The 13,760-nt window shown below is 46.0% G+C and overlaps 1 protein-coding gene across 1 annotated transcript in view; it reads left to right on the forward strand.

Annotated features, from left to right (window-relative positions):
• The window catches only part of CHMP4C (charged multivesicular body protein 4C), a 184,932-nt gene that overhangs the window by 158,676 nt on the left and 12,496 nt on the right, over nt 1-13,760 (forward strand). Inside the window, exon 4 of the mRNA XM_069621277.1 lies at nt 6,618-6,726. Within this exon, the coding sequence (XP_069477378.1) occupies nt 6,618-6,726 (109 nt within the window). The remainder of the gene's footprint in view (nt 1-6,617; nt 6,727-13,760) is intronic.

Consider the following 13,760-nt stretch of genomic DNA (forward strand, 5'->3'; position numbering starts at 1 on the left):
TAGTCTATCCTCCTGCCTCTCCCAATATCTTGTCCACCCTTCTATCTCTCCCACCCCCTCATTCTTCCCACCCTCTGTTCACTCATTCTACACCTTCCCCCATTGCCGCCTCTTTCCCCATCCGAACTGCCTTTTCACTCTTGCAACCCATTCTTTGCACCATTTGATCCCTTTGCACCTCAGACTAGCAAAGAAATTGCCCCCATCATCTCTACCCAGCTCTCTGCCCTATTCAGCTTCTCTACCGACCTCTTTTTGGACTGCTCAAAAGAAATCCTTCATTCTACAGATCTGTCCCTACCCCACCCTACTCCTACACAACCACTCCAAAACCTTTTCTTTATTCGCATTGTCCACTATATCGATGTGCACTCACTTTTGTGACCCTCTCCAATTTAGCTTCCTGTATAAACTTTGCACCAAGACTGCTTTTACCCGCGTCCATACCTTCTTAACCACTGCCCACCCTTCTCCCTCGCATCCATCCTTCTCCTCCTCCTCCTCCTACTACAACTCTTTGCAGCTTCCAACACTGATCACCCCTTCTTCTCTCCCCCTAGCTCTCTTTTCCCCTCCATCCTAACTCTCCTACCTTGGCTTAAAAATGCTGCTATCTAGTGGATTGCCTCCCATTTCTCACCCTTCTTTTTCTCTATCCAATGAACTCTTAAGACTGCCTCTTCCACACCCCTCCCAATGTATGTTTCCCCACGGATTGATCAGTACTAGGTCTGCTAATCTTCGCCCTTTACAGGACCCTGGTCACACTTGTATCTTCCTTTGGCTTTAAATGGCACCCCTTCACTGATGATACCCTGACCTTCTTCTTTTCCCCTATATAATAGCCATTCCTCTTTCTCTCTGCCTGCAGTGCCAACCCCATGGCGTTTATGATTCCATTTTGATAGCGACATGAAGCTCCTCGAGTTCATTTCACTCCATCACCACAGCCAGCCACCCTAGGGGAATCCATGGATCTCTGTGCTCTTTCTGCTAGGAACCGGTTGGAGCGAACGCTGGAGTTAATGGAGCTTTGCAACCATCGTTCTAGGAACAGTTTCAGGGTTTGCCCTTCTTTTTGAAGGCCCACAAAACTTATATTGAACCATCTTGAACGGTCTTAAGCATTTTCTATCCTCCCCTCCAGCTTTACCGTCATGGTCACACATCCAGCTTTTTTAGTTCTGGACATTAGCTCGTTCTGAAAGCACTACATATAAGCCAACACTATTGTCAATGGAGGTGAAGATGGAGGACACATGAGGAGGAATACACAGCTTGTGGGCGTTTGGTTATTTACCCACCCATTGACTGCCCCTGGCAATGCTGATCCCTGAGGCCATTTCCACCAACTACCTGCCCAAATCAGATCCTGCTGGGATCTCTTTGAGCCAGCTTTATCATGCAGTAGCATCAGACTTTGTTCTGTGAAGGGCGTGCAAGTATTAATGCAAACCAGAATTCTGAGAGTTAAAAGCTTTTACACCAGTAGTGCATTCAAAGCCCCACTTAAGTCATCTTAACCAAGTGCCCTTTCAGCCACTTGTTATAAACCTTGTTTGTAGTTGCAGCTGAGGTCCTGTTCAAAACAAGCCATAGTCATGTTTATGCGTGCACATGTATACCAAATGTAAAACAGAACTGGTTTATTTGCTGTTGGGATTACATGTTTAAAAACTGAAAAAAGAGACATTTGCTTTGCTGGTGTGTGATGGTACACCTGCTGGAAGGGCAGGCCAGGCAACAAAGATAGCCTCATTCAATCTGCGTTCCCAAAAGGACTTATTTAGTGTCTGTACATGCCGTTGTTTATTTTCAGTTTGCCGTTGGTGCCAATACAGATGTGTTTTGAAGCACATTTTTTCTTATGGACCCAACCATGAAATGCAGAAGAATAATCGCGGGGACTGGGACATGTTGTTTAGGAACAATAGATGCGCGCTCTGAGAAATACTAGCAACCATATCGTAGCTGAGAAATACTGCCACCCATCTCATAGGAACGTGCAGAATGACGACTGCAAATAACTCCAAGGCCTGGCCTAAAACCTACCGATCTGAGCAGAACACTCTGAATCAAAGTCCTCATTCAACCAGCTTCAATGTGCTCTTTTTTTTTTTAAACCACGTTCTCGTGGTGTTCGCCACCGCTGTGGCTTCACTGGCATGTGAACACATTTAGCTATTATGCCAATGCAGTGTTGCTCATTTTATCTTGACTGTGGAACCAGTGGTTGGGGCTGGGCGAAATTGTTAAATTCCGTTCCACCTGCCGCAGAAGCGACATCTTGAAGATTTCGATCCGTTTCACTGAATCTGCCATTCCGCCACCCCTGCGTATCAAAAACCGTGGCGCAAAGTTTCTTGTGCTACTGTGCAAAATTAGTACGAATTGAACAAAAGCTGTGTGAAGTTCCTTCTGCTGCTGGACGAACCTGTGCTGTCACTTAAAAATGATATGGTGAAAGGTATATCCTCATCCATCCACCCACCCTTCCCTCTCGCATCAGTCCAAGACACACACATGCTTCTCAGTACCCACATTATCCTCACCTCCCCCCCCCCCCCGCACTCCTTCCCATCATCCCTGCCCTCTTTCCATGCCCTCTTTCCATTGCCTAGTGTCTCTCTCGGTCTCTTAAATCACATCCAACAGCCCTTCTGTCACATGTCTGGCGACCCACTTCCTCCATCCCACAAGACCAGCCCTTCTAGTCCCACAGCTCAACATACCACACTCCCTTCAGAAACCAGTTCACATCTCGCCCCAATTCACCAGCACACATCCCACAGCAACCAAACCCACCCTGCAATCATACACCAGATCTTTTCACTCCTCAAAATGCGAAACAGTGACTCTGTTCGCCATCCTAACATAGCTTCCCAGGTCGCCCCCAGTGCACCACAAACTCCCGTTTGAGGTCACTTTTAAAAAAAGCCTGCTTTTTTCCGCCTTGGAGAGGCCAGAAAAAACGGTTGGGAATAGGCATTCATCTGGGTTTTTCACTGCCTGAACCTCCAATTCGTATTTTGTAAGAGACCAAAAACCCCTGAATTTCTTTTAAAGATTATCCAAATACTGCGACAGCCTAAGTTGCCATAGCTTTACTCCTATTGATATTTTATTTCTATCACGCTCGTACACAAGTGTTTCAGAGCGCGACAAGGCAAGGGAGGGGAACAGGGGAGAACAAAACAACGATCTTAAGAGGCCCAGTGACATTGAGAACGCGCAGGTGCATGGGAGAGGGAGAGGGGAAAAAGTGGAGTGTGTGGAGCAAAGGTCAAACGGATAAAAAAATAAAGGCAACCAACAGTGGTAGTGCAGCCAGCAATTGGCAAGTGCTGGGTTTAAGGCAGCAGATTGGGTAGGTCGAATAAGTATCGGAAGAAAAAGGGGGGTGGCTGTATGGGTACAGATACAGAGCCCAGTGCAGGGGTGTCCCGGAGGCAGTGCGGCAGGGTGGCAGGGTGAGCAGGTACCTGGGCCCAAAGGACAGAGGGTGGCCAGTTGCATGGTGCCAAGAGGGAACAGATCAGCAGGGGAGAGGGGGAGCGAAGGCAGAAGAAAAGAGGTGCTTCCGGAACCGGAGATAGTTCTCAAGTTTTAGAGTGGCAGGCAAGCTGTTCCTTAGGGAGGCCCCAGCCGAAGACCGAGATCTACCCCCAGCTCGGTCTTTGAAAAACGACTGACCCTGAGGGAGTTAAAGGTAGAGGACCGAAGAGCTCGAGAGGGGAGGTATTTGCGGAATGATAGCTGAAGGTATGTTGGACCCAGGCCCCAGAAAGCCTTGTGAACAATGCAAAGGGTTTTGAATGTAATCCTTGCATCCACTGGGAGCCAATGGAGAGATTTCAGAGCTGGAGAGATACGATCCCAGGGCTTGAGGCCAAGGACGAATCTCACAGTCCTGAATTAGTTGCAGAGGGTGGAAAGTAGAAGGAGGTAGATTTAGAAAGAGGCTGATGCAATATTCCAACCTAGAGGGAACAAGATCTTGCGAGACCATGAGCCTGGGGGAAGGAGAGGAAAGGCAAGTACCTCTGAGGAGTTGCAGTAGGAAGTTTGACTTGTTAGAGACAGAGATGTGGGCAGAGAAGGAAAGTGTGGCGTAAAAGATGACCCCGAGGTTCTTAGCCTTGCAGGTGGGGGTAGGAAGAGGACCAAGGGAGGCCAGCCACAGAGTGAGGGGAAAGGATGGTGAAGGTGTGCCGATGAGGAGGATCTCTGTCCTGCTGGCAGACAAAGCTCATTGGCGGCACGCCAATCTTGAATGGCAGTTAGGCAATCAGAGATGAGAGAGGGAGAGGAGGTGGCCGAGGGCTGCCTGAAAAATGAGGTGCCGTTAGCGTAGCACTTGAAATTTTAGCAGAAAGTGGCAATGCAGTGTCAGAGAGTTGCCAGGTATTGGTTGAAAAGCCAGGGCGGGAGGTTAGACCCTTGGGGAACACCACAGGTAGAGAGGAAGATAGATGATAGGAAGGACCCATATTGGACCTGGGAGGGTCGATCAGAGAGGAAAAAGGTCAGCCAGGCCAGAATACCCAGGTTATCACAGAGACGGTTGAGCAGGATGGTATGGTTGACCGTGTCGAAGGCAGAAGAGAGATCGAGGAGGATGAGGACAGAGTGAATGTTAGAGTCAAGGTTGGAGAGCAGATCATCACAGATGTTTAGGAGAGTAGTTTCCGTGCTTCCGGCAGCTCTGAAGCCAGACTGGTGGTCATGGAGACAGCCAACAGAATTTGAATGAAGGTTAAACTGAGATGGCCAACTTTTCCAGGAGTTTGCCGAGAAAGGGAGTAATAGAAATTGTGCGATAGTTAGCTGGACTAGAAGGATCAGCTGTGGGTTTTTTGAGAAGAGGATGCACAAGGGAGTGCTTCAGGGGGATGCAAAGGATCCTGAGGCAAAGGAGTGGTTGCAAAAACCAGCAAGGGCTGGAGCGAGGGTGTCAATGTTGTCCTTGATGGTTTTAGAGGAACAGGGATAAACCTGTTTTGATGAGGCTTATCATAGATCGGACTTGTCTAGCGACCCCATCAGGGCAGAAAAGAGGAAAGGACGAGAAGGAAGGAGGGTGGGGGGGTGACTGAAGGAGGGTCAGCAAGCACAGACAGGAGAGGAGGGGACAGCAGAAGATGAGGAAATTGAAATTGGTCCTATCATCAACTTGCACACCATTTCATATGGCACTATCCAGCAACATAGAAATGGGCATACTAAATTCTTGTGGGTAGCTTGCCTGGGTCCATCTAACACATAGATGGTAGCACACTGATGGTGCAAGAGATATTGGCGAATGTACCCCGCCAGGGAATAAAGATCACTACTACTAAATCCACTATGCTGCTGCCACTGCTTTTTCACGTTTGAGCTTATTCCTGGTGTTTGATCTGATGGGCAGCTCGTGACCTGAATATTTGCTTCCCTAACAGTCATGCGTCTCGTATTGTAGAGGAATACTGGCTCTGTCAGCCACAAACCTTACCTCTCCCCACCACTATATGCATCTGGTGTCTTCTGGACCTTTGAGGGGACTGCCTGGCTTGGCATGGTTTCCCTTCAGAATGCGATTTGCCTTTAGAACATTCTGCCCCGGAGATTATGCTGCCATGCTTTTCACACGTCTCCTCCATGGGCGCGTGTTCTACTGTGGGGGCCTAAGCAGCAGATTTGTCTTTTTCAAATGCGTTGGATGAGGTGTTTTGGTATTCGAAACTGAGATTGGACGGATACCCTGGCGAGTTCATATTCGTTTTCCTTTTCCTTTCCCACTCTTGTCCTCTTAAACAAAACGAAATGTCATTAAGGCATCAGTGATGCTGGGTGACGGCTGAGCATATGCACCCTCTTTTAGAGTGCTATGTTAACCATCATCATGCAGTAAGTCCCAGTTTCACGAAAAGTGGGACCAGCATCTCTAGTCGTGAAGGTCATTTTACAATGCCTTTCTTGTCCTATGGTAAGTCTTTGGGGAGGTCAAATATATGACCAGAATTGGTGAATATGGTGTCACTAATTGACAGCATCTTTGGTGCAGCTCGGCTGAATATTGCTGTGCTTTGTAAACCTTGCTCGGTAGCACAGGAACATGTTTTGGCTTGTATAATCTGACATGAGGCATTGCAGCTGCCTGGAAGCTAGGGGAATACAGTGTTATGTGCCAGGGGAGGCTGGCATTTGACATTTCAACCTCTCGCAATTCGCCATGGGGTGGGGAGAAAACATTCAAATTGTACAGCCATGTTCTGACAATGGTATCCTTAGGGGTATAGCATGTGGTCAGATGCACCAGAGCCACATTGGAGGTCGTGGAGGTTTGAAAATGGGGCTCCTTTTATTGTTATCCCATAGCTGCAAATCAGTGGGCACTGTAATCCTATTGGTGCAGGTAGGTGCAGGCACTGTCACACCAGCACGCTCATACCAAGCTGCCGGAGAATGAGATGGTTACACATGTAAATCTCAGAAATGCACTTACTCTGGAATAGTGTTGAATGGAATACATTTATTTTATTCGAATATAGGAATGAACCTGGTAATAAGATGAGCAAATAAGGTTGTGTTGTTTAAATGCTGCTTAATTGTAAAATGCTTTTTTTTTCCATTTTCAGGATGAGTTGCTGGCTGAATTGGAGGAGCTGGAGCAAGAAGAACTGAACAGGCATATGGAAAATGTCCGACTGCCCAGCGTTCCATCCACACCACTGCCATCCAAACCAGGTATACAATGTATTTTTTAAAAATTATTGAATGAGAGTGAGGGGAAGTGCGTTTATCAATCATTTAACGAAGAGCAAAGCTCTGGTTTACAGGTTAGACTCCCACTCTTCATTCACCCTCTGTTTTTCAAAATAGCAACGGAATTTTCCAGAATCCTAAACAATGTAGTCATTTCACAACTCTTGGTTTTGAAGTGGACTATATTTGCTCGTTTGTCAAATATGCTACAGAAGGTTTTACAAAATGTCGTGCTCCCGTCCACTCCCTCCTGGTTGCTGCCTTGATCAATGTGTGCAGTTTCTCTGCTTTAACTTGGAGCTCATTTCTACACTCCATATTTTAGTAAGGAAAAAAAATCTGTTTAAAGTTGCAAGATTTTCAATGTTTTATTACTTGATTAAACATTTTTCTTATTTAACAATTTTGTTTTTCAGCTTTTACAGTTAACATGTAATCAATATGGTGATACAGAAAGCAAATGCGACTTTGTCATTGGAGTCAACTTCAGAGACTATAAGATCATATTTATGGAGAATTCTTGATTTGATTTTAGTGTTGTCCAAGCCTGCACAGGATATCTGAAAATGTTGCTTGCCGTCTGCTAAATGCCACTAGTTTAGTCTGCGTTAGCAAATTACTGAGCCACCAGCAAGATGGTGGTTATGGTTCAAACGAGACAGATATGATCAACACCTTAAGTGGGTTGATATGTACGCATCAGTTTGGAGTTGACCTTATTGGAAAATAAATTGAGGTTCATGTACAGGCTTTCTAAGGAAGATATTGTTCAATGTTGTTTACAAATGATGACTCGCCCGTGACTTTGCCAGAGAAAATGTAGGTCCAATGATTGGTCAACTCAAAGACCTATTGTTAGAGAGAATTCTCTGAAATCTGCTAATTCACCTCTACCTTGGAGACCCCCAGCTCTTTTTGCTGGACTTTAGGACTTTCTATTTCTAACCTGGAGAGAGCAAGACCTTTTTCCCACTCTCTCATGTAATTGTCTGTGATTTGGACTGTTTCTTTTCACTTTGGAGTCACTAACTCCATAGGCATCCTCTTTGCATTGTCACACAGCACCTTCAGTGCAGTGGCACAGGGAAGCCTATTGGATTCCCCAAAGTTTTTAATACCTTCTCTTGGTGAAACTTTCCAAAAGCAGTGAAGTAAAATTGACTTTACTTACAATTTAACTTTCTAGACCCAGCACACACTATCTTACAATAGGGATCTGGAGGGGTTACTTAGTATCTGCTTTGTCTAGTTTCTCATGCAACATTGTTACCCTTTCTACAATTAATTGCTGGTGGCAGTGGTTTATTTTTTACTACCATTGTGGGTTTTTACCGTGGGCTGCTATTGCAGCTGCAGTAAGACACCCATGGGTGCCCATTTTGTCAAAATGGTAAGGGCTTCTTTTTTCACCCTTTCTTGTTGGAAAGGTCCTTCTTGAGAATTCTGCGCGCCAAACTAGATTTGGTCCTTTTGTTCGTTTTGTCTTTGTCGGGATTCACTGGTAAAGCCTGCCTCAGGCTCCAGCGTGTCTGGCAGGGACAGGAAGTGAGGGAGGTGCCGAATCCCCTTGATTACAGGAATGCACCCAAAGGTGATTTGCTGGCTGGCTGTCCTTGGAGGACAGCCACCCTGCTGTGAGTGACAGCTACGCTGCAAATGAATGGGAGAAACCTGCATGAAAGGCGAGGCTTTAGGCTTGGAAGGCAGAGTCGACCACTGGGCGAAGGAATCCGAAGAAGAACTTGGAAGAGAAGCCTGCTGCAACTCCTGGACCGTTGGTTTGCCAGGTGAAGCCCTGCTGCTGGTCTGAAGCTCTTAATTCGCCTCAACTAGAGAAGCCCTGCAACAGACGACTTCTTCCCTTGGGTTCGTGGGACCAATCAACCCCAAAGTAACCTCGTCTGGACATCCTCTCGGAGCTGGCTGTACTTCCATTGCTGCTGCAGGAACCAAAGTGCCAGGGTGAGGAACACCTAACCAAGTGCATGCTTTTAAGTCGGACCCAAGCTCCAGGAAGAACCTCTGGATTCCCTTGAAGCAGGACTGAACAAGCCTGAGCCACCTCAACAGAATGCTGGGCCCCAGATGAGAGGAAAGTCTAGAGTCGTATCAGAGACCGCGTGGTGCTATTTGCTATAGACGCAATGAGCTGAAACCGCGAAGTGCCGCTGAATTGAAGCTTGCCCGTTGCTGCTGCCGACCTTCCATTCGTAGTGCAAGAGTCCCCAGACATCCTCCCTCTTGTCCCCACGACTGAGGCCCAGGAACAACAGAATCTGCAGAGCTTCACAGGAACAGAAGCCAGCTGGAACCATTGCTTCTAACCAAAGGTACTGTAAAGTTAAGAGGACTTAACTTTTGTTGTGTAGCCTTACTTGTTGTCAGTTGAGACTTGTCCTGGTTGCCCTTGCAGCTTTCACCCCTCACAAGCCTCCCAGCTTGAGGCCCTCCAGTGATTTAATTTCTACAAACTTTTCTAAAAACATTGTGCAAGACTTTTTACTTACCTGCAAGATCTCCAGCTCCCCTAGACTTTGCTCAACTAACATTGGCTGTCCTGGCTCCCTGACACTCTTCTTACCTCTGACTTTGTGCTTTTGCCTTTCCCACAGGAAAGGGTGAATTTACTTTACATTAGAGGGTTCAAAAGTATGGATTATTTGTTAACCTTTGTTTTATTCCCCTATCTAACGTTTTCACCAAACTCAGTATTGCTCTAAATGTACCAGTGATACATCAATGTCCAGTGTAATAGCTATTCAAGTCACCTCTGGGTGTATGAAGTGTCTGTGTGCCATCCCCAATGGGTATCATCTGATTAGAGAAACTTAAGAGTGTGTTTTGAAGTATATTTTAAAGTGTTACATGTTTTTCTCCCTTCTGAAGAATGCTTCTATAACTGACAGTTAAATACATTAATAATTGTTTAAGCAAGAAACCTTGAGTGTAAGAGTTTATTTGAATACCCCTACTGCTCACATTGACCCCTCTTGAGATGAGCCTGGCTGCTCAGCCACACTGTGTAGTACAGACTTGTACCAAAGGTTGGGTTACCTATTGCCAGGAGAACAAGGTTGATGTAGTCTCCCAAAGGGTACTGCTCACAATCTTGGCTAACGCCCATTATTGGACCTACACTTTCTCTGGCGAAGTTGTGGGTAAGGCTGTCTCACACAGCAGGTAACTGAGACTGGATTTTGACAACTATTCTCATTATCAGGCAGTAAATTCTAGCGCCCTCCTCCATTGACTGTATGGGACAGGGTGGTCCACCAGCCGTGGGTGCCGCCGCTCCCCCGAGTTTCAGGCAGCACAGCCCTTGGTGTGCTTTATTTGCAAGGGGGACTGTGCTGCCTGCCTCCGATAAGGGGTGTGTCCCCCGCTATGCATTGTATGTTTTTTGTTATGGAGCCCTTTCGGCTCCATAGCAAATGTAGCACATAATATTGGGAGATGGCCCTGTTGCCTCTCATTATTGTGCTCGCAGCATAGGCATGCTAACTGACGGGAGCCCTCTCCTGTCACTGTGTGTTTACATTGCGGAGAGCCATCCAGTCCTCCACATGGCAGTGCAGGCACGACTGGAGGATGCATGAAGTGTTTTAAAAAAAAATGTAATGTGTATATATGGATTGTATGCCTGCATGTATGTTTGTGCTTTTATGAATTTGTGAATGCAAGGAGTTGTAGAAATGGTGTGTGACTGCGTGGGTGAAAGTGTTTGTATGCGTCAGCCCCACCCCTAAACATTTGGCATTCTTTTTTGCTTTACCCTTTATGCAAAATACTATGCAGCAAGGGTAAAGCAAACATGCTAAGTGAAGTGTATTATAGGGCTAGACTGGCCTCCATTTAATGTAGGCCAGTCTAGCCCCATAATAACACTTATATTTGCTTTACCCTTTATTCAGAGCAACTGCATCAAGGGCAAAGCAACCATGAAAAGTGTTGTCACTGACCTACACTAAATGTACGCCATTCTAGACCGGTAATTCTGTTCTTCTGGGTTTTACCCTTGATGCACACTTGCTTCCATGCCATGAACAGTTGGATTCAGGATTGTTTTGATTACATTATCCCTTGTTGATCTGATCATCTCCCCTATAGTTTTGTCTTTCCTGCCTTATCAATGATGCTCACAACGTCAGTAGATATATGCAGTAGTTGTCGGTGACATTAGAATTTAGGCAATGCAGTAGATCACTTCTTATTCACCACCAGTCCCATTTCTTGTGTTCGCAGTCTCACTACTGGGCGAATGATTTAACATTTCATTCTCACTATTTAACAGATCATTCTGGGTTTGGGTGCTTTCCATTTATACTACATAGAAATGTCTGCTTCAATAAGAGCATAGATCCTTTCAGGATGAACCAAAGGCACAAATGCAATCTTTTTCTGATTTAATTGGAGAGGCCTAGGGTTGACCATGCGAAACGTGTCTGTCTCTGAGATGTGAGGGATTTCAAAGAAATGAATGGGCCGAGTCTGAGCACGTTGAAAACTGGTTTTATCGAGTGGTTGCACGACATATGTTACTAGCCCATTCAGTCCTGGTTTATTATTTGTGTTGTAGGAATTGCATGCAGAACTACAAATCCCACAACGGTCAGGAGAAAAAAAAGGGACTAGATGAGCTACTAATCAATACCAAACGTCATCTGAACTACAGCACACCCAGAAAAACGCAACATGGACCTCAGAATGGCCTGTTTATTATTACATGTTCTCGTCTCTCACAAAAGCAATGTTACTAATGTGATGGCTTTTCCTCAAGTAGCTTTTTCACCTATTGCATTTTCCTTGAGTTGCTGTAGTTGACGTCTTATGTTTGCTCTCGGCCTGTCACTCCTAAATATTAATCCCTCACTAATACATCTTCATCCAAACATTCAGCCCAACCATTTACCCCCTCCACCCTTAGCCCATCACTCCTTCTCTACAACCCATCCCCCTTGCTCTTTACCTTCTACCATTCACCCCAACCAAACACGTCCAACCTTTTGCCCCTGACGCTTAAACATGAACACTTCACCCATGGCACATTACGCCTAACTAGTCACCCTTCAACATTAAAAATTCATTCTAGTCCTTTGCCCGTCACACCTCCATACTTAACCTCCACTCTTCGCATTTTATCTGTGCTATGCAAAGGTACTTTGAGAAATATTGTCAAGGAAAAGGTTAGTCGAGGATGAGCCCTTCATGAATGTGCTAAAAAGAAAGGACTCACAATTGAGCTGTTCTGCAAAAGTCTAGCTGGTTTCTGACATTTCAGAAATTCAATACCTCTGCTGCATTTTGATTCAATTTGCACTATCATTAATACACATTTCAAAGGCATTGCACAAAACACACAACACATGCATGCATGCATGCACGCCAGGACCTGTTGCATATGTCGAAATGTGCATTGCCCATCTCTCATGAATCACTGTACTGTTTAATGTATGCAAGCCAGCGCTGCAGGGTTGGCCTGTTACCGTAGATCTATAAAAAGGCTTGCCAATAAATCGCACAGGAGCCACACCCATACCCATCTATTTTTCCCAATAACACCATGCACATTTTTCAATGAGCCTGTCTTTTGCTTTAACACTATATTGAAAAGCAGGTCTCGATAGCATAACCCCTTCAGTCTTTTGAAAACGTGTTTGTAGGTAGAGTGCAGTTTTTGATGCGGACACTCGTCTGTGGGTTAGGTAGTGTTCATTTCTTTATTTAGCATTTATTTCGGCGCACAAAACCCTGAGGCATCTAGGCGCTAGTAACAGAAGGTGCATACATGGTAGGTGCAGATATACAGACTAGAAAAGCTACTCCTCTTGTTACGGTGAGCTACATCAGGTTGAATACATAAGACATGGTAGGCAAACATCAGACATGCGTATGACATGGTAAGAGCCGAAATACAGACTGGGGAGCTACATCAGGTTGTGTACATAGAATATAGTGAGAGCATGTAGCAGTTCAGTAGAGGTGGTTGGTGCAAGTGCGAGGAGTAGATCAGGTATAGTCAGTCACTTCTGCTAGGTTGTGAAGAAGGGTGTGCAGGCTGGTAGAGCCACGCTTCGTGGTGCAGAGGCTACATCCGACGTGCAGACGGTTGTAACCCGGGTAAAGCTGGGCGAGTTCAACATAGTGCAGGCTTCAGAGAGGTATCAGATGCGCGTGGACGATTGCGGTACAGATTGTATCAATACTGAGCCATTTAGAGCCGGATGGGTAACAGCGCGGCTCATGGTAGTGGAGGTCCGAAACTGAAGAGACAAAATGCAAGAATTAGGGGTTTGTCGGTCTGGCTTTGGGAAGCCGCCTGGTGATTTCGGGCTGCGTCGGTTTGGGAGCGCAAGTGCAAACGGGGTTAACATGAGCAGCCCGAGACATGCTTTGCTTAGCACATGTAGTAGGTCTCAGCCCCCAAATTGAGCAAGGGAACAACAAGGTAGAAAGGTCTGCCTCTTAAAACTATTACCAGACGTAGATGGCTTATTGTACTGCTAGGTGCTCGGGAGAGGCAGGGCAGGGTTAGGCATCCTACGGCAACTCTGGCTGAGACCAGCAGAGACAAATGAGCATTGCCTTAACTTCAGGCATTTTCTTCTTCTTGTTAAGATGACTCCAGAAATCTGAAGTCAGCGATTTCCATCTATTAAGATGATGTTCGCCATCAGCCAATGATCGCCACTAAATCTCATCCCACTTCCGAGTCTCCCGCACAAACTGAAGCAAGAACCTACACCGTTCATTCACCACCCCTCTTTTCCAACTGTACAGATCAGATAACCCATGTACAACTACCCCAATGCCACTCATCCGGACTCTGAGTAATTCCCGCTGTAAATCAAACCTCACAGTCCAACATATGAGGCGCAGTCTCTGGGCACCCGCAAACCTCACACACTGCTGATGTAACTCTAATCATCAAACACTTCCATCCCGCCAACCCCGCATGACCCATCCTAAGGTGATTCAAAATAGTTTCCTCTCTTCGTGTCAACTCTACCCCACCCCCC

This window comes from Ambystoma mexicanum, chromosome 5q (genome assembly GCF_040938575.1).
Source record: "Ambystoma mexicanum isolate Mex_15411 chromosome 5q, UKY_AmexF1_1, whole genome shotgun sequence".
Lineage (NCBI taxonomy): Eukaryota > Metazoa > Chordata > Amphibia > Caudata > Ambystomatidae > Ambystoma > Ambystoma mexicanum.